This window comes from Camelus dromedarius, chromosome 3 (genome assembly GCF_036321535.1).
Source record: "Camelus dromedarius isolate mCamDro1 chromosome 3, mCamDro1.pat, whole genome shotgun sequence".
Classification (NCBI taxonomy): domain Eukaryota; kingdom Metazoa; phylum Chordata; class Mammalia; order Artiodactyla; family Camelidae; genus Camelus; species Camelus dromedarius.
In genome coordinates, this window is record NC_087438.1 from 65,401,635 (window position 1) to 65,427,338 (window position 25,704).

General features: G+C 40.5%; 1 protein-coding gene across 1 annotated transcript in view; it reads right to left on the reverse strand.

Moving 5' to 3' along the window:
- The window catches only part of PCSK1 (proprotein convertase subtilisin/kexin type 1), a 40,044-nt gene that overhangs the window by 8,520 nt on the left and 5,820 nt on the right, over positions 1-25,704 (reverse strand). The window contains exons 3-10 of the mRNA XM_010993965.3: positions 24,149-24,259; positions 22,088-22,234; positions 20,708-20,784; positions 15,375-15,463; positions 12,526-12,698; positions 11,318-11,530; positions 8,754-8,854; positions 270-503 (exon numbers count right to left, since the gene is read on the reverse strand). Coding sequence (XP_010992267.3) covers positions 270-503; positions 8,754-8,854; positions 11,318-11,530; positions 12,526-12,698; positions 15,375-15,463; positions 20,708-20,784; positions 22,088-22,234; positions 24,149-24,259 — 1,145 coding nt within the window. The remainder of the gene's footprint in view (positions 1-269; positions 504-8,753; positions 8,855-11,317; positions 11,531-12,525; positions 12,699-15,374; positions 15,464-20,707; positions 20,785-22,087; positions 22,235-24,148; positions 24,260-25,704) is intronic.

Below are 25,704 nucleotides of genomic sequence, written 5' to 3' on the forward strand. Positions count from 1 at the left end.
ATGATTTTACTTAGTAGTATGTAAAACAGTGGTGCACCTTAACTTACTGCTATGTGGTAGGCAGGCTACAAAAGGAAAGTACAACTATGCTAACATGATTTACAGATCTTTGATCTCTGTGATTCCCCCATAGATGTACAAGGAGCAATGGCAAATGCCATCTCCATCTACTTCAGACAGGTAGGTGAGAAAAATTAGGCGGAGTGACAAAAACCATCGTCAAATATGCTACGAGCACACATTTGTTTAAAATTCCTGGAGACACTTACCTGGGCTCAAAGTCATTGTCCTTTACAACACACTCTTTCTTCCCAGGCACACTGTTCCAGGTTCTGGGATCAGCTAAATCCACCAGAGCTTTGGCATTTAGCAACCCGAATCCAAATCGACTATTCACCATCAAGCCTGCTCCATTCTTTTTCCAGCCAGGGTTATTGGCCAGTGGGTCATACTCAGAGGTCCAGACAACCAAGTGCTGCATATCTCGCCAGGTGAGGTTTGGACTGGAGAGGAAGGGACCCAGAGAATCTTTCAAGGGCAAAATGAAGATTCCTTGCAAAAACAAGTACTAAAAACAAGCATCTTTCAGAGATGATGAAGTGCCTTTTGTAAGCATGCTTGTGTAATTCTAGTTTGTATTACTGTTGGTATGTCTTTCATTCAGAATTTAAAGTACAGTCCTTAAAACTTCTCCTCATATCACATAGGTTAAGATCTTACTATGAGTAAAATTTGGTCTTCAGCATTGTAGAAATGTAGGACTTGGTCCCTGATTTCTAATTACCTACATTTACCAGGAGCACAAATTAAAAATGACAGTGCTTCTGTTGGGTCCTCCAGTCTTCTGCTGTCCATTAACAGCCTTGGTGAGGTCTTGACTTCTTTCTTAGTAAGACTCAGATTTAGACACAGGCTGGCTACTTACTCATAAATACTTTTTGTCTCTTTTCTTTATCAAGCCAAAGTGTCAAGAAGCTCTTAGCTACTTGAGATCATTCTTACAAGGCACTATGCTGAATAGTTTGGGCATATTTAAGGTCACTTGTGTCTTTAAGAAGCTTACAATCCAGTAAAAGAACTAAGTCTTTTAGTAACTATAATGTATCTGTTGAATACTGTATTCGTAGCATAATGTATTGTAGAACTTTAGAGGAGAAAGAATTATTTGGGGATGGAAAGATCTAGGAGGAAATATTTGAGCTGAACTTTAAAGGGTGGGTAAAATGTCAAGAAGTAGAGAGAGAAGACAGGGTATGAGGCAATGGAGCAAAACCTCTGAGGGGGAAAGTCAGGATGACACGGAATAGTCTGGTTTCCTGGAGCACGGAAGAGAGGAGAGAGGTACTGAGCCAGGTGGTGAGGATCTTGATTGCCAGGACACTTTATCCTTTGGGCAAAGGGGAACCATTGAGGATTTCTGAGCAAGGAAATGGTATGATCAGAAGTTTTGGTAAAATAATTTAGCAGTAATATCAAGATAAATCGGAGATGCATGGGATTGTTGGGTCTGTTAGAATGAAGTTCAGTCGTTCCCTGATCTATTTGAAAATTTCAACTCTCCCCAAATACTCCCAAGCTCTTTTATCCGATTATACTTTTCCCCTTTTACAGTGTTTATCACCTTCTATGAGCAACTCATTTCTTGTGTGTATTACTAATGTCTGTCTCTCCTGCTAGAATCAGCTGTGAGAAGGGCTGAGCTTTTTAATCACTCTTATTCTCTGATGTATCCCAAGCACTCAGAATAATGCCAGGCATGGGGATATGCTGAGTAAATATTAGTTGGTTGGATGATCGAATGTGTGTGTTAACTAGCCTTAAATACAATCTTAAAACGTATTGCTATTAGTCATTAGAGTCTTTTAGGATCTCAAGCTTTTCCTTAGCTTTGTTTCTATCGAGCCCATCAGGCATTATTTAGTAAATAAATGCCTAAGCATTCAGTCTTCAGGGTTTCTGTCTTAACACTGGGTTGTGAAACAATCATCAGGGGAATCTAGCTCAATTTGTTATTTTCTCCGCAGAGCCCATAATGTGCTGGTTTAACAATCCCCTGGTGATAAAAAAGAGGCAGTGTACATTCCTAAACACTGAGGAGTCTGGGTCCTGGTTAAAAACCCAGTCCCAAGACACTACAAAACTCATCTTACAAAACAGAAACAGATTCACAGACATAGTAAACAATCTTATGGTTACCAGGGGGGAAGAAGGTGGGAAGGAATAAATTTGGGAGTTTGAGATATGCAAATATTAACTACTATATATAAAAATAGAAAAAAACAAATTTCTTCTGTATAGCACAGGGAACTGTATTATCTTATAATTTTTAATGAAAGAGAATATGAAAATGAGTATATGTGTATATATATATATGACTAGAACATTATGCTGTACGCCAGAAATGGACACATTGGAACTGACTATACTTCAATAAAAACTAACAAACAAACAAACCAAAAAAACCCCAGTCCTCATCACAGGCATTACAAAGGCTCTCTCTGCTGGGCCTCCCAGGGTAGCGGCCCTCGGCACCCCAGCCTGGGTGCACAGCTTGTGCATCACCATCTCTGAAGGGAGTTGCCGTCAAGGTCTCAGGCCCTTCTTGCCAGGCAAGCTTTTCCCATATTTACATTCCTAGGCCCTGTGCCTTCATTCCTAGGTCTTATCTGAGGCCTTGGGCAAAGGTCTTGTTCAGGCGCCTCTGCCAAGGCCTCTTTATGTGGGGAGGAGGGGGAAGCCTTGAAGCTACTTCTCCCCACTCTGACTCAGTTCCCAGTACTTCTCCACTCTGAGCCTTCCCCTTCCTCCTACCCTACCCCGGAGCCCATAAAACTACCAGAGCCTTTTGTTGGGCTCCCTCAACCATGAGACGACCCCCATGTCTATGCTTTCCCCTGACCCTCAACTGGTACACCTCAACTGGAACAGGGAGAGTCAGTGTTGTCTCTGGTTTTAGACTCTGGCTTATTCCATCACAGTAAGTGATGAAGTGCTTAATTCCTTCATTTGTGGTGTGTTGCTTTAAACCTCCTCTGACACCTGGCAGCTCAGTACGCTCTCAGCTGAGCTCCTGACAAACCTAACACTTAACCCCAGAGAGTGACTCATAAAGAGGCCTTAGAAGGACTCCAGTTCAGGGATTCTCATGAATTCAGAACTGCTGGCATCATCATTACCTGGTACACTTGTCAATAATAAAAATTCTTGAGTCTCACCCTAAACCTACGGAATCAGAATCTCTGAGGGTAGGCCATAGTTTTATATTTATATTTGAAAAACTGTCTAGCCAGTTTCACATTACAGCTAAAAATAATAGGAGTTGGAAGAAAGAATATAAACGTAAAACTTATGAAGACAATTAGAAATCATTTTAAATCATGGGGTCAGAATAAGGGCTAATAAAAGGCACATTAAATTATATTCTACTACCAAAGACCTGTGTGACCTTAAGCAAGCCACGTCATCTCCCTGGGCCTGAGCGGACTCATCTATAAGACGAGAGAGAGGGTTGGGTTTGACCATCTTCAGAATTCCTTATTATTCAGACCTCCAGTCTACCCATTATCATCAATACTTCATTATGGATCTTATTTCCACATTAGCCATCCCACAATGAGGGATAATTAACTAGCTGAGCAGAAATGGCTATTTTCTTAATGTAGAAACTAATTCTGCCCTATAAAGTACTTCAGGAAATTCTTGCTTCCTTCCAGTCTTTTAAAGGGAGGTTTAGGTAAAAGCCTCTTATCAAGGTGATCAAAGGGCAACACACCAGTCTCCCCTGTGGACTATAGTGTGAACAGGCATGTGTATGGAGGTTGGGATGAGGACGTGTACCAAGGAGGCATAGCCACAGTCTTGATAATGATGGTTATCAAACACAAAGCACTGGTTTTCTGTATTTCTTAGCAGAACATTTATTTTATATTTAGCTGTGGGTTTTATTGTTTTCTTATTTTCTTTTACCTGTTCTTTGCAAAATATTCAGAGAGGCTTCATTGTTATGCAATTAGGAAGATTAAGCCTATTTTCCTAACAGTTATTTTTCATTTGGGTGATTGCGTTTCATAAATGAAAAGGAGCCTCTAACAATACTGCATCTCATGCCTGACAGCCTTCCTCTGTTAATTAGCATCTCAATTCTCAACGGCATCCACAATAATTACATTTTTAAAAACCGCATTGGGTTGCTAATCAAGGATATGTTTATAGAAAATAAGGGACTTGGAATTAAACATTGAAATTAAGCATTGCTTCTAATTAGTAGAGTGTAGGTAAAGAAATCTGGAGACAAGATTCTAAAGTGAAAAAATCTTAGAGGCTACCTGGTTTAGCCTCTAATCACAACTAGGTAGACCTAGATGCTGAAGATTTTCTAACCTGGAGACTTTCCAACATTTCACAATCCACTGAGTCAAGAATGTTTTTGATAAGATCTATCCAAATGTTTCATGCAAAACTGAGAGTCTGTTTCCCGTCCTCCAGCCTTTAATGAAAACAAGATTGGCTCATTGATTTGTTTAATACCTCCAAAAGTGTGAAGGGATTCAATGTTTGACTTTTTGTTCTTTATTAAAAATTACTCTGATTCTTTGCTCTCCCCTCAAAAGACAGGTTACAGTCTGCCATCTTTCTTAAGTATAATGGTACCACAGGCATTTATCCAAGGAAGTCTTGTGTTTCTTAGTGTGTGTGTTGAGTTTGTGTATTTCCAGGATATGCCTATTAAGTACCCTACTGGGCGTCTTCACAATCACAGCCCAGTGAGGTTGCGGGAAAACACAGTTGTAAAGTAACCCTTCATAGCAGCTGTTTATCAAATTTGGGGTAAGGTAACTACCACCATTAAAATGAACTGGAATACTTACTAAAAAATGAAGATTCCTGGACCAAATACCAGAAAATTCTGAATCTGAGTTGTTGGCAATTGAATCTGGGAATCTGCATACTGAATAACCTAAATTATTATGTATGTGGGTGCTTGAGAAACACTCTTCTAGGGAAGAAAAGTATTCCACTATACGATTGAGCCAGAAACCATTCTTTCTCCTTCCCTTTCCTGTTCTCATTCCCCAGAGTCCCAGATACATCATATTTAATGCAGCATAATAAGTAGTCTGCATCACAGGATCCATTTAGTCAGAACCCATAAACACCAGAGTTAAGACGTTTCTCTATCAGCCTCAGTCTTCTTAACCCCTGTTTCTTTGAGGGGATGAAATTTCCCCGCCGTCACAGTACTACAGGAGATGGGGTTGCATAACTGCTGATAGCACAGGCTTTGGGGTCAGGGAGACCAAAATTTGAATCTCTGTGGGATCTTGGTTACATTTCTCAACCTCTCTAAGCCTCAGTTTCTTCCTTAGTGAAATACAGCTAATAATTTCTTTGTCACCAGAGTATTGTAAAGATTAGAGTTAGGTTATATATGAAGAGGTTAGCACAGTGTCTGGCCCATAGTAAGAGCCTGATAAATACTGAATGTTATCATTCTTGATAAGTTTAGCCCAGTTCTTCAGTCTCCATAGTTGTTCTCCATGGTTAAATGATTCTCCCAATCTTGGTTGTCTAGGGACTTTTCTAGAAATTCTGTCAATCAGACTTTCTGAAATAATCATCCTCGTATAGATAATTGAAGAGAGTTAAGAAAATTGTCCATCTGAGAACAGATGTCTCAATAATCTCTATGTACTTCGGCAGGAAGTTAAAATATTGAGATAGGTTATGTTCATTGTGCTGATGATTGGATCAAATGAAAGGAATTAAATTCTTATTATATGTACCAGAGAGATCATAGACTCCTAATGTCTCTTAAATTGTGAGCCATGTGACAATCTGATGGAATCTACAAACCATTCCCCCAAAAATGCCATATACATGCTCTCAAAAATTTCTGAATCGTGTTTCAGAGAAGCTCATGGGCCCCTGGAAACTCATCCATGTACTTTGTAACAGTCCATGGAGCCCCCTCTTTATAAGTAGTCCATTAGAATTAACAGAGATTATTTAGGCTAGATCATTCTTAGATCGTTTTTCTCCTTAGATAGGAAAAGAAGGTTTGGAATTTTAGAAATCAGAGATCATAATTTTAGAATTTCAGTTCTTAGTCAAACTAACATTACATCTGTTCAGCCAGATGGGTTGGGTGTTCTTACCATGCTGGTCACTAGACAAGGATGGGCTAGGCCTGGCCAGTTATATTTACATGCATCTGATAGATGTTGGGTAGAGAGGCAAAATTTTAAGGATGGTTTTCTTTTAAAAGCTCCCTGGAGCTAAAACTTACATCCTAAAATAAATATCATGATCTTATTTCACCACCTGTGTAACCATTTGCCTTTACAGGACTTTATTTCTTCTACCCTGGACCTCTTACCACCACGATCAGCAATTCATGTTAGATGATCTATATATGCTGACACCTTCCATTTCAAATTGGAGAATCTTATAAAGGAAAGAGGTTTGAAAAAGATGATCTGATCTGACCCCTCCTTTTTAGATGATAAATTGAGTCCTCAGGTGGAGATTAATTTGCCTAAGGTCACGTAGCTAGTGATATGCCTAGAACTTGAAGCCAAATGTGCCTTGCACTTTTCACTGCAAATTTTTCATCAAGTTTGGTTTGGGTCTGCTGATGCCAGTCTTAGCTTGTGTTCATAGACTCTGTCCATCCCCTTCCTGTTACAACTGAACTCAGGTTCTGAAAGCTTTTCTATTGGGCCCAAGAGCTTCAGATTTCCCTCTGTTTCCGATTGGACACTTGGATTTGCTGTTCCCTTATCAGATAGCTTTCCAGCCCCTCCAAGTAGGTAGACTCTTGGTATGAGCCTTGCTAGGCCTGCCTTGCTAAGCCACAGTGGCCATCTCAGAGCTGAGATACTAGGAAACAAACCATTACTCCACAGGTGCCCCTGGGCTCCTGGAGCGATGCTGGGTTCTCCTCAAGAGCTGCAGGGCTTTTCCAGCTATGGCACAGGTCAAGATGTGCTCCTGTTCTGCTCCTTTGAACCTCATCTACTGGACGTGTCATGAGGGGACTGCTTTGTCCTCTCTCTAGAGAATATGGATGTTCTTCTAGGATAACCTCCTTATAGGGAAGGATTATAGTAATTTACAAGTTTAAACACTTCCTATATCATGCAGCCATAGCACCTGACTTGACATTTAAAGATTTCTCACCACACAGCATCAGAAAGCAGAAATAAGGATGAATCAAAAGCTGTGAGGGGAGGGTATAGCTCAGTAGTAGAGTGCGTGCTTAGCATGAACAAGGTCCTGGGTTCAATTCCCAGTACCTCCACTAAAAGAAAGAAAGAAAGAAAGAAAGAGAGAAAGAAAGAAAGAGAGAAAGAAAGAAAGAGAGAAAGAGAGAAAGAGAGAAAGAAAGAAAGAAAGAAAGAGAGAAAGAAAGAAAGAAAGAAAGAAAGAAAGAAAGAAAGAAAGAAAAAGAAAAAAGCTGTGGATATACAGTATGAGACATTTAGGCTTTTTTTTTGTTTGTTTTACATTGTATTGAGTATTGGACTATTGGATAACTATTACGAGGAAAAAATATTGCTAAATCCCTTTTTAATAACATAAATTAAAATATATTCCAAGGGGGATTTAAAACATAAATATGGTAAAGGAGCCATAATAAATAGTGCTTATATGATTTGGTGTTGTAAAGATTTTTCTGAGCATAGAAAAGGAGAAAAGCCTTAAGAAAGAGGCTGACAAATACACCTGTATATCTATTAACTTCATTATGTTAAACATAACATAAAATAAAATTAAAAGGTAAATGTCAAACTAACCAAACCTAGCATTAATAGCTTTTCTAAGTAAGGCCATAAAACAAAATCAAGGTTATAAACAAGCGATCACAGATGATAAATGGTGAAAGAATATAAAACACTGAGCTTCATTAGTAATGAAATAAAAGCATATAAAGATGAGATAGCATTTTCATCTATTAAAGTAGCAAACATTTTAAAAGATAATAAAAATTGCTTTGATAAGGGTTTAGGAAACTGGCACTTTCACACATATACTGCTGCTGGGAATATAAAATGGTGCAGTCTTTTTAGACAGTAATTTGACAGTGTGTATCAAAATCATTAAAACATCATGCCCTTTGACCCCAGAATTCCAGTTGTAGGTGTTGATCTTAAGAAAATTATCAAAGATGATAACTAATATCTATGGACAAGGGTGTTGATCCAAGCATGATTAGATGACTTTAATGAAATTTGCATTTATATTATGATATACTACAAAAAGGTAAAAGTTCTGTTTTTAATTTTCTTGTTATATCAGCTCTAGGACTGAGCTTATATAATCTTTATTTTTTTTAAAAAAAAGGATGTTTTATAAGCTTTTTATTCCTAACACTACCCACAGGAAATTATCTGGACAAAGTCTTTCTTGGTGGAAATAAACAGAAGTGAGGAGGCCTTGCAGCTGAGGGGGAAGAGGAGGATTGGGAGGAGAGCATGAGTTTTTAAAGGTCAAGGAACATTGATTTAGATGTGAGAATGTGCTCTTAATACAGGTGGCTTTAAAAAATTACAAAATAGTGTGTGAAATTAAGATCCTAATTTTGTAATATAAGTGTGTGTGTGAAATTTAGATTGAAATGTTAACAGGGAGCTTATTTTTATTATTTTTTGTAGTTTTCTACTGTAACCATGTATTCAGAAAATAATAAATGCATTGAAAGAAGAGGGAGAGGCAGCCTTAGTACAGGTGATTAGAAGCTTTGTGGGCCTTACTTTGCTTCCAGGGCCAGGGCGAAGATGCCAGCAGCCAGGGGTGCAGAGGCCGAGGTGCCCGTGTGGGTCTCGGTGCAGTCATTGTGCAGGTCAGCGCTCGTCTGTGTGGCATCGGGAAGGAAAGAAACGTGGGAGAACATGTGAGGAGTGTGATCCTGTCCCCGGGGGTTAGCCCTACGGAGAGCTGCATCTGCTATGATCAGGAAGCCCAGCTGATTCGATTCCCTACTTCCTCCTCCAAACCACAGGCGGATGTTTGCCATCTGCTGATATTTCAGCTCACTCTCCTCTATATGCAACTTGTCTATAATTCTGGCATCAGGATGCCTTTTCTGGGGATGAAGTACTCCCACTATGAATATTTTCTCTACTGAGATTTCCCCAACGAAATGCTGTCTGTAAAAAGGGACTGTTTCAAAATCACTGTGAATCATGCTGGCCCATTAATCATCAGGTCTATTGTGTTTGGCCTGGCATATTTAGAAATTCTGCCTTGTGTGCAATTCCCTTTTGCCTTCAGATTGACATTTGACTGCCTCTTCAGCACAAGGATGTAAAGCCATCCTGATTTTGGCCACTTGAACTACTTGCACAAAATTGGTTTAGTGTGTAGTTTGCACTCACTGTTGATGTAATCTTACAGCCATGAGTTAATGTCACCTTTGCACTTTGATGAAAATGTTGAGTTTTGCAAATGGAAGCATGGTAGACTTAGATGTGGGCTCAAATTCTAAACCTGCCACTCAGTAGATGTGTCCCAGGTGCAAGTCACTGGTTTCCCCATCTGTCAAATGAGGTTGGTGTTTCTTGACTCATAATCTGAGGCTGAAATGAGATCCTGTCTGTGAAAGCTTTTCACACACTGGTATTGCACATAAGGAGTCACCCAGGCTAATTTTAGCTTAATGAAGAGGTTGCTGAGACGAAGGGAGGAAACCAAGAAGACTTCCAATTAGTCTGCCCTTAAGAACCATGGTGCTGCTGGTTGAACAAGTAGTTGAGCCAAAGGATTACTAACAAGACACCCCTCCAAGGCTCTCGCACTGTAGATTTTAGCTAGAGATTTCAATGTGTGGGAGGGAGGTGTAAAAAAATAATTTGTTTTATTATCACCTCCTTTGGCTTCCCACTTGGAGTCACTGAATATCTCGTTATGGTGGCTCTGTTCCTCAGAGGGCTGCGGAAGCAAGCTTGCCCTTTTTACCTGCTGACGCAAGTAAGCCCCCAGAGATGACTGTGCCCAGGAAGAAGTTTGCGTAAAACAAAGGCTATATTATTGCAACTGTCTCAAATAGAATCCACCAGCTGTCTCTTCTCTGGCTGATTTACCTAAGGAGGGATCTTTACAAAGATGGAAACTTTTCCTCCTACTTCAGAGCAGAGTGCCTCATATCAGGGACAGTCCATGAACTGGTGACTCTGACATACACAATAGGCCATCTTCTGAAAAGCCACTCTGGACACCCACATGGACATCAAGAAGCAAGGGCTATGAATAGAAGTGGGGCACATGTGTTATACTCCCCTTCCAAAGGCTGTCAGTTATGCCCATCATCAAGAACCCCTGGATAGGATGTCACTGTCTATTTGAGTAATTGAAGATGTGGGCATGGGAGGGAGGTGAGGGCTTTTAAGTGAGACCAGTTTTACTGTCTGAATTAGACTAAGCTGCATTCCAGAATAGTGATCCGGTATGAAGATCGTAGTTCTGGTCATTTATATACCATTAATATGAATGTGACACACATTTCCAGGACTAATTATTAGGGGGTTTACCCACAGTCTAATGGGATCATGACCTGTTATTTTATTGAGATCAGGATCACCATACTTTAGCTAGTTGGTTCTTTGTGTGTCAGGAGTTAAATTTGAGGCTTTACATTTTTAAATGAGAAGTGCATCTCTTTGTTCTCAAAGCCCCCAAATAGCCCTTCATCATCATGCCCTTGAAGGGAAATCCAATAATTGCCCTTGGCAATCTGACTCATGGAAGTGAAGGCACAGCCAAGCGTGGGCTGGAGATGCTCTCAGAGCATATAACCTTCCTAAGCTGCTTATTTGGATGCTGAGAAGTTCACCTCAGGGGAAATTTTGACTGTTATTTTCCTTCAGGTCGTCCATTCTTAGGAGACATAGCTGGTATATGCTCTGTATTTTTATCATCTGCTAAAGGGCAAGTCAGACATTTTCCCTGCTATTAAAGGATCAACAAGTACAAGGGAGTTAAAGCCCCTGCAACCCCAAAATCTCCTTTAAGGCTGTTTTCAGGGAGGCATCACACAAACTGTGTAGACATTTGGAGTCTCGGCCATATATAATGACACGTGGGTGGCTTCTCAGGGCTGAGTGTAAAACTGACAGAGAGCCAACAGCATCTTGGCAGAAGCCTCGTTATCCCTGAGAAAGAAAACTTCCCAGTATACACCCACCTTTCAAGTGAGTAAAGTGTGGGTCTCCCCAACTGAGATACCAAGCTTAAGCAAATCAGGGTGACCAAAGGATCCTTTTGAAGGCAAGCCGTGCTCTCCTACCTAAGCAGAGAGAGTTAGACAAAAGCAACATACGATTCGCTGGTCGGTGTAATCCCCGCTGCTGTAGGAGGTGGCCAGGGTGGAGGAGCACTTCTCAGCATACCACGGGGATAGGCCTTGCTGTGAGGCACTGCTGATGGAGATGGTGTAGATGCTGTCCGTGTATCCGTCACAGTCACAGTTATCTCCCTGACGCCCCCCATTCCCAGAAGCCCAGACGAAGATAGAGCCCTTTCCTTGTCTTCCCTAAAGGAAAAGCCAGAATGTATCACATCTGTTATCATCTATTGGGGACACTGTCACGTGCCAGTAAAATCCCCAACAAATACATGCATGAAGTTCACAGAGCCAGTAATTTGGAGCCTGTTTCAACTCCAGGTCCTCCAGTGTCCATGCTGGAACTCTTGTGAAACTGCACATTACAAGCTTGGCTCTACTGGTCCTCCTTCATCTGGGCCTTCTCTGGGATGGTGCTGAGTGAGTACATTTCTTTCTTTTCTTTATTATGTGGATTCATAATCTGGCCTTTAGCACTCACCCATATTTTTTTCACTCTTCCCTTGGCTTTTGTCACTACTCTTGAATCTTTGGACTTCCTCCCTTTCTGCTTGAATCTTCTGACTGACTGATAGAATGACAAAATCAGGCATTATTCAGATCTGCTTTGCAGCTGCATTAAAAGGGACTCTTCGATTGAATGGAACTCGTCAAGGCTACTCTTTCTATGATTTTTCAATTTGTGCTCTGCAAAGTTTCTACTTTTGTTTCATCCTTTGCAGAAAGGGGCCTTAGAATCCTGGCAGGAATACACTAAACCCAAATGACACAGCAACACAACCAAGGCACAAGTGTTCAGCAGGAACGTGCAGGGGGCAGGGGCATTGCTCTATTTAAGGATGCATTTTCAGAGCACGTGAAAGAGGTCTGGGTAGTAGTTTACTTCGTGTAGAAATCCAAAAGCAGCACTAAAATGAGAAAAGGTATATCCAGAGTACTTTTTAAGAAAGGATTCTAAGAATAATGAATATCTGTTGAATGTCAGACCCAAGGGGGAAAACTCTCTTGACCCTTAACTTCCATCCCACTGAAGAATGATTTGGCTCTCTAAATGCACTTCCAGTCATAAACAACAGCAGGAAATTCACAACAGTTTCTTTCCATCTAAACTAAGTGTTCTTCCCTTCTCCTCCAATTCAAATAGTCAGATTTCATTTCAGGTAGGTCTGTATTAAGCATCTCACCTGTTTGACACCGTATTCAAAAGCCTTCTGGGCTAGTCGGCCAGGCCCTTCCACAGTCTTCCCATCATCATTAGGGCCCCAGCTCGCACTGTAAATATCCACATGTCCAGGATTAAATCCAATTGAACTGGCTTCAATAGCATCAGTCACAATGCCATCCAGCATTCTTATGCCTGAACAGCCAAACAGACAAATATGTAAGTTGATGTCAGTGTGTACACATAGAGTAGCACAGTGCTCTTAATGTTCATTTTTTAGAGGACTCTCGAAAGAGTCAAACAGGCTAATCGTTAATGTCCCAAATGCCTGTGACCCAGCTGCTAACTTCACAGCAGGAGGACGCAAGCCACTGCCTCCAATAGCTTTCTTATCTGCCCTTTAAAGATAACTATGTGTGCTGTGCAGTGGCCATGCTTGTTGTTGATTACAAACTGTCTCCCCTCCCTCTGCTTCCCTAATAACCTGAAAATGACAGGGTAGCTTTCAGAAAGAGGCATCAGACAGCTGTCTCTCAACATGTCTGCCCACGACTATACCACGAACGGCTGCAGCCCAGCCAGTGCCATACAAACCACTCTGTACGGGCCGTGCAGCTTGAAAAGATCTACCCACAATAGGCAACTAACAAATAGGGAAAGAACTCTTGTTTATGAACACTGATTAAAAATAACCCAGAGGCCATTCTTTTATGTGTTTGCTAAGAAACATTTTCAAGGAACATGCTTCCTTTTCTTCTAAATAATCTCAAGGATGAAATCATTGCCATGGATTTCACTCCTGAGGGGGAATCATTTTTCATCAGGAGAAGGCAGATGCGGTAGTTCTTTGTGCTTTCCAACAGGCTGTCACCCATCATCAGACTCATGTATTTAAGGGCCGGGAAGGCAAAAGCAATTTAGACAAATACAGGCAGCTACCTGGTTATTCCTGGCTCCAGGCTAATAATACAGTGGAGTGTACAGCCTTAGATTTTCACACCATTATTTACTAGGGAACATAGGTAAAAGAACGTGTAGTTGAACTAGTAGAAGTCATATTTATTTTAAAAAATGGTTTAAAATGCATTTGGGAAAAAAAAAATCCCTGCTCTGCCCTTTACTAGCTTTGTGATCATGGGCAAGCCACTTAACCTCTGTGTGCCTCAGTTTCTTCCGCTGTAAAATGGGGGTGATAACAGCTCATGTGCATTGAGGATATACTGTATGCAGCTACCGTTCTACAGGCCTTAAATGTATGGACTCATCTATCCTTATGACAGCCATTTGAGGTGGCTGCTGTAATTCTCCCCATTTTATAGGTAGAGAGAGACTGAGGCCAGAGAGGGACAGTGACTTGCCTAGGGCCACATAGCTTGAAACTGGGAAGCTGGGACTTGAATCCCAGAAAGCTGGCAGTCAAATCCATCCTGTTAACTTCTAGGATAATGTGTTGTAAGGTAAATGATGGACACATAGTAGGTGTATTTTAATATCCTTGAGAACCTTGCTTCTGATTCCTCCTTTGTAAAATGAAGGGATCAGATGATTCTCTTGCAAACTGTAGCTACTTAGTTTGTCATGACTTAAAAAAATGCATTCTTTTTCTAGGTGATTATGTAATTTCTGCTGCTGCCTTCATTTTCTTTAAATTAACATGGCACTTTTATGATGCTGGTATCAAAGGAATCAGGAATGACACTTAAAATCTAGAAGCATGCTATGTCAGTGAGAGATGAATTACATATGCCGGGGTGTATGTTTATTTGATCTCTGAAAAGGAATACAGAACCAAATTCAAGTTGTTCTTACATAGGGCTTAAAGGAGTTTCACTGTCACTGCCATGTTCTACAATTGATCTTTTTTTGTTGTAGTTTTAGAAAAAAAAGCTAAATGCAGTGTTTATAGTGTAACCATGAAAGCCTAAGGTTGGATGGGCGTAAGAGGAGAGAAATAAATAAATTTTATTCTCTGTGAGCCCCTGCAGATCCACTCTGCACCCTTCTTCCCAGGAATGTGGATGGCAGCTGTGGCCTCTCTTGTCTTCCTGTTGGTTTCAGCCAACTGAAGAAAGCAGCAGGAGGGAGGTGGGGGATGAGGGGAGAGAGAGGTACTCATTCCTGGATCCTCCCTGCCTAGAAGCAGCTCCACTGTGCACTCAAGGCCACAGCTCCTGTCCAATGGCTGTCTCTTATGACCACAGCTTCTCTCTCCAACTTCCTCCTCTTGCTCCATTAGTCCTGAGGGTGGTAACATCTGCTTACATTAGTTAGCCCCTCTTTGGTTTCCTTTAACTTTTGTAAATAGTTCCTTTATTAAATCGCCCTGCTGGAACTTACCATCTGCTTACCCATAAAGACACTGACTGCAACAACCAGAGATTCTAAATTCTTGTTATCCCAGATAACCTTTGGCTTCTTACTATAACAAGTATGTATTCCTTTTATTTTTGTTAAATAAACTGTTCTCAGTGATGAAATGAAGGACTCCAGAATTGAAAGGCAGGGGAAGTCTTTGCCTAAATTTACCTCTTCCTTCTGTTCTCTTAGCAAGCACTCAATAACAAAGCCTTCTAAATCAGAACACAGAGAAAATTAGATTTGCTTCAAAAGCTATTCAACATTTCCATTTTTTCCCCTCAACAAGATGTATGGGCTGTATTCAGCTATCATTTTCTAAGAATCCAGACCCATTGATTTGCTTGCAAATCGTATTTGAGTCGGGCGGCAAATTTTGCATGGTTCAATTTCTTCCTCTGGTTGTTGAAAAGTCCCCCCACCCAGGGGACCCAGGTCTTGTATTACCCCATTTGCACCAGGTAATGCAACACTCAGATTCAACTGCCAAACCACAGAAAGAGCTGTCCACTTTACCTCCAACTTTGGAGCTGTATGCGACTCCGACCCCGCACTTGTGATTATTTGCTTGCATGGCAATTTCTCCTGCACATCTGGTCCCATGTCTGAGGATTAGAAAACGGGATTTAAAAAAACACATGAGGACAAATATTGGTTTTGCATATAAATCCATGACACAAAGATATATTAACTTTTTGTCAGCTTTGTGGCTGGATTTAGATGAAACCATCAGTATTAAATGAAATGTAGGTCACAAGTACTGGATCCCAAGTTTGTGAGGTCAGATTAGAGCTTCTACTGCTAACTAGTGGTGTGATCTTGGGTAAATTGCTGGTCCTCAAAGAATTGTGGCATGACATGAAATGTTGTATGTAGAACACTTAGAACTGTGGCTGGTATATTGTAAGAAGGCAGGAAGTGTTAGCTATCCATACTTACAAGCAGCTCTGACACTTTCAGAAACCATCTCAAAGAAATGCCTTTTGCATGTACTTTTTGGTGTTAAAGTGACTCCTCATTTACCCCTCACTAGTGACTCCCTTGAATTAGGTTATTCTGGACCAGTCCTAGTGGGATTTGGAGAACAGAGTCCCCTCTCAAGCCCTCCTCTCCTCCTCTAGCCATATACCAAACTAAAAAACATCCAAAGGTTTTCTGGTAGTGAGAGGATTTTGAGTTATTAACAAGACAGTACAGGCTAATTGGAAAACCAGGGTGCTCCTGCAACTCTGATTGGGACTAGAAGCCTGAACAAGACTGGTTTTGCAATCAGATAAAGAGGGTAATTTAGGATTTTGGAGTATTTGGCGGGGGGTGGGGGGGTGGCAATCTATCTATTTAGATATGTGGACCAAAGTCCACCATTAAAGCATCAATTCTTCAATTCTAGGTATAGTGATTGTCTTTTTCCCTCTCCTCCCTGACCGCAGGAGGGTCAGTAAGTCAAGAGAACATTAATGTATATTTGTTTATTTCATGACTTCATTGCACTGTGGAAGCCCCTGGGGACAGTGTGTAGGCTGTTGGTGCATTGAAGGAGCCGTTGATCAGATATGCTGACATAGAGGATGAAAGAGGAAGGATTAGCTCTGAGCAACTCTTTCAGCCAGATGCTTTTAGACACCACTGTACTAGACATCTATTAATTTAGCCCAACACGAAATATAAAAATCCTAAATTGACTGGTTGATTTCCTGGTTTCCTTCCACTAAATAGTGTTCCTCCTTTATGTTAATACTGGATAGGAGTCCCAAGTCAGAACAGTGTGATTATCTTTAATCCAAGGTCTTCCTTGATGTAGTAGACATCCATTTCTTTTTGGTCTTTCTAGCGTTTTTTCCCTTTTGGGACGTGGCCCTTGCTCACTCCTTGTGATTCTCTATCATGAGGCTTGTCCTCCCAGACAGCTTTCAAGAATTGAGGCAGATTCTCGGGAAGAAAATTACATTCCTTCTCCAGAATCTTTAAGTTCTATGTGAGCCATGTGGATCTGGCACCCAAGCAAGATTCTATTGAGAATGAAGCTAAGTGGAGGTGAGCAGTATGAGGAGATGGAGACAGAGTAACTAGTCCTGACGGTATATTATTTGAGTTCCTGGATCTTGCAATGCCTGAAGGTAGAACATCCCTTGGGTGAATTTTTTCTAAATCCCCATTTTACTTAATCTTTTAGTTAGAAGTCTTTCATTTGCAACTGAAGCTGTCCTGACCAACACACAGATTCCCTAAGAAATGTGTGCATGTTGAACACATAGAAGAAATTTTATGCTTCTTTGATAAGTTAGTCCTCTTTGCCTTTGTTAAAGGAAAAATTCAATTGCCATCCTGGAATTGTGCTTCCAGATGTCACACCACCCCCTGTATTTCCATTAACACAGGATGGGAGACAAGGCCCCAGATAGCAAAGTCTCCAGGCAGAGCCAAAAGAATCAGCCTGTTGGCTAATATCCCCAGCATTGTACCTCTGTCCTAAAAATGATGCAATGTGACACTACATATTATTAACCTTTCCTTACATACTGAGAGCTATTTTCTTGAAAGGTGCAGGATCATGGGACAAATAGGGGTTGATATCTTTTCCTCCTCTTCCCACCTCCACACCTTGAGAAAAAGAGAAGATTTTATCAAAGTGGTTCTGTGTCATCCTTTATAGACCTGCAGCTTTCTTTCCTTCAATCAGGCTCTGAGATAAAAGAGCCCTTGGTTGTTTTAGAACAATGGTCGTAACTGGCATTTAAACAAATCAATTTTTAAAAAATTATTCCACAAGATAGTTTCAAGACTACTATTGTATTAGTTAAAATATCCTTGCCATACATGTTATATAACTGGAAAAATAATCTGTAATTGGTGTTGAAATGCTGAATACAAATTCATGCCAGCTTAATAGTAAGAGCTACCTGCACTGTTAAGATGTTTTTGCTTAGCGATTCCTCTTTTGATTTGCAGAGGAGAAATCAAATGCAGCTTTTATTAACCTTATTTACATGGTAATAAAGAACAGCAGCAACACAGATAGTTTGGAGAGATAATACCCTGGGAATTGGGAGATAATAGGTCTCTATCTGCTATGAAGGCCAAGACAAAATAGGGCCATTCATTTTCTAAACGTAAGGGATTTGTTTCTGACAACATGCTGGAAGGGTAACTGTTTTTTATTATACCTTTTGATAAATTATAGAGCTGCTACCTTTCTGGTTGATAGTGAAGAGGACCCAGAGAGAGAGAGTTGCTTATTGTGTAATTTTCAAATAGCAGATTCTGAATTGGTTCAGAAAATTGATTTGTCTCTGCTTCTGCTCTCATTGGGTGGTATTATTCTTGTCATGCTTATTTCTCAGTGAAAGGAGGTCTACCATGGTTGCTAAATGAGAATCCCTGATCATCATCATCATTAGGGTCATTGTCATCATTATCATCATCATCATCATCATCGTCATAGCAAACACTTAGCTCTGTCCATGTACCAGGCACTATCCAAGCCAATTACGTATATAAACATATTTAACCCCCATAATGACCCACTGAAATAATTACTATTATTATTCCTTTTTAGTAGACAGTAAAAACTAAGTCACAAAGAGAGTAAATAATTTGCTGAAGATCACTCAGCTATTAAGTGGCAGATCTAAGATTTGATCTAAATCTAGCTGCAAAGTCTGTGCTCTTAAGTGTTTGGCTGTGGTCACACTACCTCTGTGCAATGTGGCAGGTCCGTGGTCTGCTACGCTCTAGAAGCTCAGAGTTTGCAGGCGCAAAATACGTACAATTATATGGGCCGCTTCCTGGAGGCCTTGGAATTCCATGAGTTGAGGCAAATGGGGCTATTATAAGTACTGTGAGTTGAGAGTCTCTTTTTTGGGAGGAGGGAAGAGGGAGTACTTTTATCCTGAGTACAGAAACTTTACAGAATATCATTTCACCAGGTGTTCACCTATCCTGCGTCTACGATGCAAGTTATCACCCCACACTGCATCTTAGGCCAGACCCGGGGCTGCTTTGGAAGGAGGCTGACACCTCCAGCTAAGTCTCTCCAGCTGCACCCATGTGGCTGGGGGATTTCCCTCTTAGTCTTGACCAACGGAGTGGAATGGGTTGTCATTTTTACTTCATTCTAAGAAGGGTGCCGCTTTTTTCCAAGATCCTATTGCCCATTTCCTAAGGAATTTCCTTTTAGGAGGGTAGGGAACAGGGGCCTTGTCACCATTTTAGGGGACAAAATGAAAAATAGAGGCACAGTGAGATAAGTGATCTCTTCAATGTCACCCTCCCCACTGGTAATCAGCAAAGTCATTGCTGCTGCCAAGCTGACATTACAAGGTTGTGCTCTTAAAGTACAGATGTTCCTCCTGGTCCTGCACTGCTCTAACTCAGAAATATGGCTGAACACTTGTCTGTTGGCCCTGCTCTAAGTTCCAGAGCCATCCCACTTTGCTTCAAGGGTGACCCTTCACAGTTTCTTTTGTATTGTTAATGGAATGTTCTAACGTCTAAGGGTGTTTGCTGTTAACCCCTTTAACAAATAAACTCCAGAAGAAGTAAATGGTACTGAAAGAAGCAGTATCCTGGGACCCTCCCCAAGCCTCCCCTTCTCGCCAAGGAAGAAATATACACCCAGAAGTTGAGGCTAAGTCCATGAATGACAGTCTATCTTCCAGGGTTTTATTGGCCTTCTGGAGGGGGACAATCCAAAGTAACAATTTTAGGTCAGTGTTATTGCACCAGCCACATGGGAATTCTGAGACAATAAGGAAGAAAGGGAGAGAATTGGAGAGGGGGAAAGAAAGAGTGAGGAGAGAGCTTGATGGACCCAGTTTGGGTAATAGTCCAAAAGAGGAGAAAAGAAAAGGGAAGCACTTGATGTGGCATCCACAAAGAGCTTTTCATTGCTTGCTCTTTCCATCCCCACTCAGAGCAGCAAGCACTAATTTTTCCTTGGCTTTCATCTACTTTGGTGCAAGTCTCTTTTGGGTGGAGCAAATGAAGAGGAAAGTAGGAATGTCTCCTTAAAGTCTGCAAGAGACATCATTGTGCACAAAGATGAGTTCTCACACGGGCATGGACACTTGAGGCCATGTGCCTAGAGGGTGAAGTTTCTTAGGGGCTAGGAAATAAAGGTTAAAATACCTCTTGCCTCCGTATCTTTATTTGGCCTCTTACTTTAGCAAGTCTGGCCCTTGGCCTTCCTCATGACCCTGTGGCTGCCATGGAGAGTTAGTTTAGGGGTCAGAAGATACCCTTGTTCTCTTCCCTTCAGCTTTAGCATACCCAGTACGAGCTCTGGACCAGGCTACTGCCTAGCCTAATGCCCTGGAGACTTGTGTTGGATCTGAGAGCCAGGCCTCAGGGTACATTTCTTTTCTCTGGGGTCTGATCACGCTCTTCCAGAGAGAGCTGGTGAACATGATTGTGGCCACCAGAGCAAGTCATGTGGATTTGTTATCTTGGTCATCTATGTTTCTTTTCATGAGTAACCTCAAGCACGTCACTAATAGTGAAAGATTCAGAGAGGAATTGGGAACAGGGTACATGGGCTCAAGGTTTTTATTCTTTATGTCTCAAACATTTTTCCTAAAGCTATGTAACTATTCAGTAACATTTGAGGGGAGCATTTCATAATTTAAGAAAGATGAATTCAAATACAGTTCTGTAAGCCAAAGGGAATGTACAAATAGAAGCTTTTGTTTCTGTTTTAAAAGCAACAAAATATTGTGGTATGGATGGTGTACATGAACATTTTCTGAGTACTAAAATGTGGATCATGTTTATAGTGTAATTTTCTCAAATAAGATAAAAGCATTTTAAAGCACTTATCGCTCCCCCGCCCTCCCACATTCACATTTACTCACTTGTTCTCATTTGTGGGATCATATCGGGGAAATGGATCATGGTCATTATCATTAAAATCATAGCTAGCCTCTGGATCCTAAAGAGAGAACAAAAATAACACTGTAGCATCATTAAAAAGCAGCAGTTTCCAAGCTTTCTACCCCTATCCCGTTGCCATCCTGGCTGATGGCTCAAAAGTAAGCATTTCAGAGTTTCTGGCCCAGTTGCTAATTATTTATTATACCCATAAACCAGGCAGAGACAATGTACATAAAAAAATGATCCAGGGTCCAATTCTCAGTGAATGTTACCAAAGGTACAGCTCACAGAAGCTCATAGGATGCTAGAACCAGAAAGAACCAGAGTTTACTTAGTTCAGCCACCTCATTTTTCAAATGAGAAAACAGTCCCAGAGAAGATGAATGACTTAATAACTAAGCCAGAGAGCTAGTTAGTGACACTTGGACACTCATCTCTCTTAAGAAAATAGATGGAAAGACTGGCTCTGGGGTGGGGCTCAGGTCAACAGTGATCTCCTTCAGCCTCCCCTGTTACTCTAAAATAAACATATAATTTAATTAAAGAGGGTGTGCTTGAAATTCAAGACCAGCTTCCAGGTCCTATCCCCTTTTCCAACCAGATTGCCACTCTTAAACATCTTCCACGTAGGAATTGTATCACCACTACTACTCCTTCTCTGTATTTTCCATATCTTTCAATAATTGCTACTTTCTACTAATATTTTTCATCTCTTCTTTTCCTTCCCTTTTCCTTTACTCTTTAGCTGGGAATGTTGGTTAGTGGAAAGGTTGATAGAAAGCCAAAGGGCAATTTTCAAGACTAAACACTCATCTAAAGACCTAAAATATTATGAAGAACTTCATAAACAATTAAGTAGCTAACTTTTGTTTACTTAGTTCCCATTTCTAATGGCTTTTCTTGGTTTGACTTTTTTTTGTGCTTTGTGGTGTATGCTTTGATTTCCATGGAAGAAATCATATTCACATAACTTCATAATGTGAGAGATATTGACCCATAAGGACTATGAGGAGAAAGACTATGAAAATGATCTAAGGCATCAGGTTTGATTTGATTGCTTTAATATCCCCCAATACTGAGTGACATAGAATTTGAATGGCTTTTAATAACTTAGTAAGTTCTCCCCCAATCCCAACACACAGGTTTTTGTATAGTCCTTGGCTCCACTGAATTCTTTCAATGCCCAGTGAAACAAAAGAAAGTTTGTGTGCCCTGGCAGGAGGGTGAGGACAGTGACAAAGGTCGGTCCACCATTCCCAGGGCTGACATCAGAGTAGCCTCCTGTTTGAGGGAAGGAAAGCCCTAACTGTGTCTGTGTAGACAGTTCCATAAGTTACACTCACAGGAGGACTCAGACTCACATAATTGGCATAGATATCTGTGTGATTCCATTCCAAGCCATCATCCAGTACAGTGATAACAACTCCTTTGCCTGTGATGCCTTTTTGCCAAACAGGTATCACATGGAGATCCAGCTTGGGCAGGGCTGCAGTCATCCTAGTATCTTGCTGGTAAAGAAAAACAAGGAAGCATTGATAAAATCATGATCTGCTTGCTACAAAATGAGAACTGAAGCTCCAGTCTGGATACCCGTCTTTCTTTTTCCCGGGGTCACTCTACTCTTTAGAAGAAGGCAATTAGGTGAAGTAAAAAAAAAAAAAAAACTTGAGGGTAGGACCAAGTGAATCATCAGAGTGCTGTTGTTTTTCCAACTGTTCCAATGGAAAATCACTCTAAAGGATGAATCACCCTGTGCCCCTTCTCTTTGACCTATGTGGCTTTGGAGAAGAAGTTTGTCCCTAAGTTGCTTTCATTTATAATTACACGCTCTCGCTTTTCATTTACCAAAGCTTTATTTGATGTCCCATGTTTCCATCTCCCCTCAAATCCCGAGCCTCCATGCCATACTGAACCTACTATGTTGTCTGGTTCACAGTTATACATGGATGTTTCTGTAACTTTTCTAAAAGTAAAGGCAAAACATGGAATGCCCAGTAGGCTGTGGCCTCACCAAGACTTGCAATTTAACTGCCTGTTTCCAAATATGAGTAATTTAGGGAGTAAGCATCTGTGAGAGGAGATTTGGGATTTTTTTTCAGATAACTTTTCTGATAGTTACAGTTTTCTAGGGAAGAAGAGCTGGAACACAGATATGAGTAAAATCCCCAAGCATGTAAGAGAGATGCACTGGAAGAGTGCCAGGCTTTTAGTGAAGGAGGTCAATAAGAAATTTGCAAATGACAACAATCAAAAGTATCAGTGAATGCATTGCCCAGTGGCTGATACCCCTCAGGAAGATGTAGGACAAACCCAGAATTTACTGGGCCAACATGTAGCTGAATTGCAGGAGGCTTGAACTACACACAACATGTTGGCCAAAGCCAGAGAAGAAGTTCTCTCTGTCAGTCACAAGAAAATTCATAGAGTGTGGTGGTTAAGAGTATGGCCATGAATTATGGCCCCACCACTAGTAACCATGTGATCTTGGCAAGCGATTCAACTTAACAACGTCTCTGTTTCTTCATCTGATAAATGGGCATATTTACTGTATCTACAACAAAATGTTGTGTGAGATCTCAATGAGTCAATTCATGTCAAACATTTAGAATAGGATTTGGCACATGGTAAATGCACCAATCTTAGCTAATGGGTCTCTTGCACTGCAATGAGCAAGTCCTGCTTAGGTTAAGAGAGTTCTAAGAGGAATTGATCTCCTTTCCCATCCATTTTGCAACAAGGATGTCTAAGCCTTGGCTTACGGTTATCATGAAAATTTATCTTTTATAATATCCTCAACAAATAAACATACCTTTTAACATGTATTACTATGACAGAGCCTTCATATTAAAACAGGAGGAAGAGCACTCTACAGGCAAGCAGGAGCGCTTACAATTTTTCCACTCAATGCCCACATTCCAGTAGGAATCTGGAACTATCTTAAAGGTAGAGTGGCTCTCAAGTATAGAAATCTGTGAAGAGATGCCTTGTGTCTTTCCTTGTGTTCCTTCCTTTAGCCTAGTTCAGAAATTCTTACCTGTAAGCATGTTAAAATTGCCTCTCAGGGCTGTACTGAATCATGTTCACTGTACTCTTTGGGTGATTTAAAGTGTTCTCAAGAGTAACTTTGAGCAAATGTGATTTTTCCCATGAGTACTATTTTGGAATTCCTAACTTGGAAGACATGATTCTTTTGTACTTATTCCAGATAAACTTAAGAAGACAAAAAGGCAATAATCTTTCCTTTCACAGTAGCTAAAGAGCTGTATTTCAGACATTCTTACCTAATAAAACAGAAAATCCAGACAATGGAAGGTCTTATCAAACCTAATCTCCAGGTGACATAACCCTCTGCTGAATTATCCATCATTAAAAAAAAAATCTATTGTGCACAAGTCCCACGTGGTCCTTCTGTAGGTACTTACCAAGTACCACTGCTGATTCCACATTGGATCATTGAAGAGATTTAGTGCTGAGTCTCTTGGAACTGAACGTTTACTTCTCTCTTTTTCATACTGTTGTTCAGCCCATATCACCTACAAGGAGTTTCATAGCAAGAAAACCAACAGTCAAATAGCTACCTCTGGTGTAACCATCTTTCCTCTAACTAGTTGTAGTACCCTCTCCATCAGAGTTCAGGCAGCTCCACAGTGTTTTCGTTTGACTACAGATCAAACTGGTAGCTCAGTGAGATGAAGGGATTGCCTGCTGGGGAGATAAACATTTCCTGTAATGGAGTAAGTGTACCTTTACTCTAATAGGGGGAGGAGAAGCAGTCAGTGAAGTGATGATTCCCTCAAATTATTTACATTGTGATTATGGTGGAAGTAAAAGTTCAGCCTGCTTTCATCAGCAAATGGACCATAATAATCATTTTTATATTGAGGTTCCAGGATTCTGTAGCTGAAAACTTGTCTATTTTCATGGAATAAGTTAAGAAGCTAAGAGATTCCAGTGATTGCTGTTATGGTGCTCTTAAAGCTTAATTTCTCTTTCTTTACACACAAAATAGAATTTGCAAATGTAACAAAAGACAGGAAAGGTGCAGTGTCTTTGCAAATTCAAAATTCTGGCTCCACTGCTTCAACCACCTGCTTAAGAGTATTTAATAAGAGGAACAGATCCAGGGTGATGAATGAGCACTACTGACGGTGCACACTTACCATTAATTTAGTTTCGTGTATTATGCAAAGAGATCTGACAATACAGAAATTACCTTCCCCACATTTATAGTATAATCCAATTATACTTGAGGCCCTGAGAGGATGAGGGACTGCCTTGTGGTTGTATTCATTATGAAATAATACCATGCTCCTATTTTGCTGTGCAACATGACTGTTTCCTACCCAAAACATATCCTCTCTTTGGTACACATGGTGATAGTCCAGTGTGTGATAGGATACCGTTAATGTGAGAATACTAATGAGTCAGATCCAAAAATAAAAACTGAAAAATAATTTGCAACTAAAGGATAAAACCATCCACTATGGCTGCCCTGAATTTTCAATGAGAAAATATACTGCAAGCCTATTATAAACACTGGGAGGGACTTGAGAGCCAGAAATTAGTCACTATAATTTATTTTTAAAGTGCTTGTATTTTCAAGCTTAATTGTTTTGGCTTAAAATACCTCAATGCTTGGAATATACTGCCTGTCATCCGAGTTGGTCTTTGGGAGCTGGCTGCTAGGGAACAAGTACTAATCTTTGAGGGAGAGAGTCACTAACAGTTGGAGCTTTTATTAACTGACTTGTAAAGGTAGCTTACTGCTGCATTTCAGAGGGCTGATTTGAAAGAATAATACCCTTATCAAAAAAGAGCAATAAAATGAGAATCAAAAGTGATTTTTAAAAAATGGAATATAAGAAGAGGCACTCTGCCATCTGATCAGATAAACATCCAATTGTTGGAAATAGTGTTGTGATTAATATCATTAACTCCAAATCCCATATTAATCTCTATAAGAGCAGACCAGATGGAA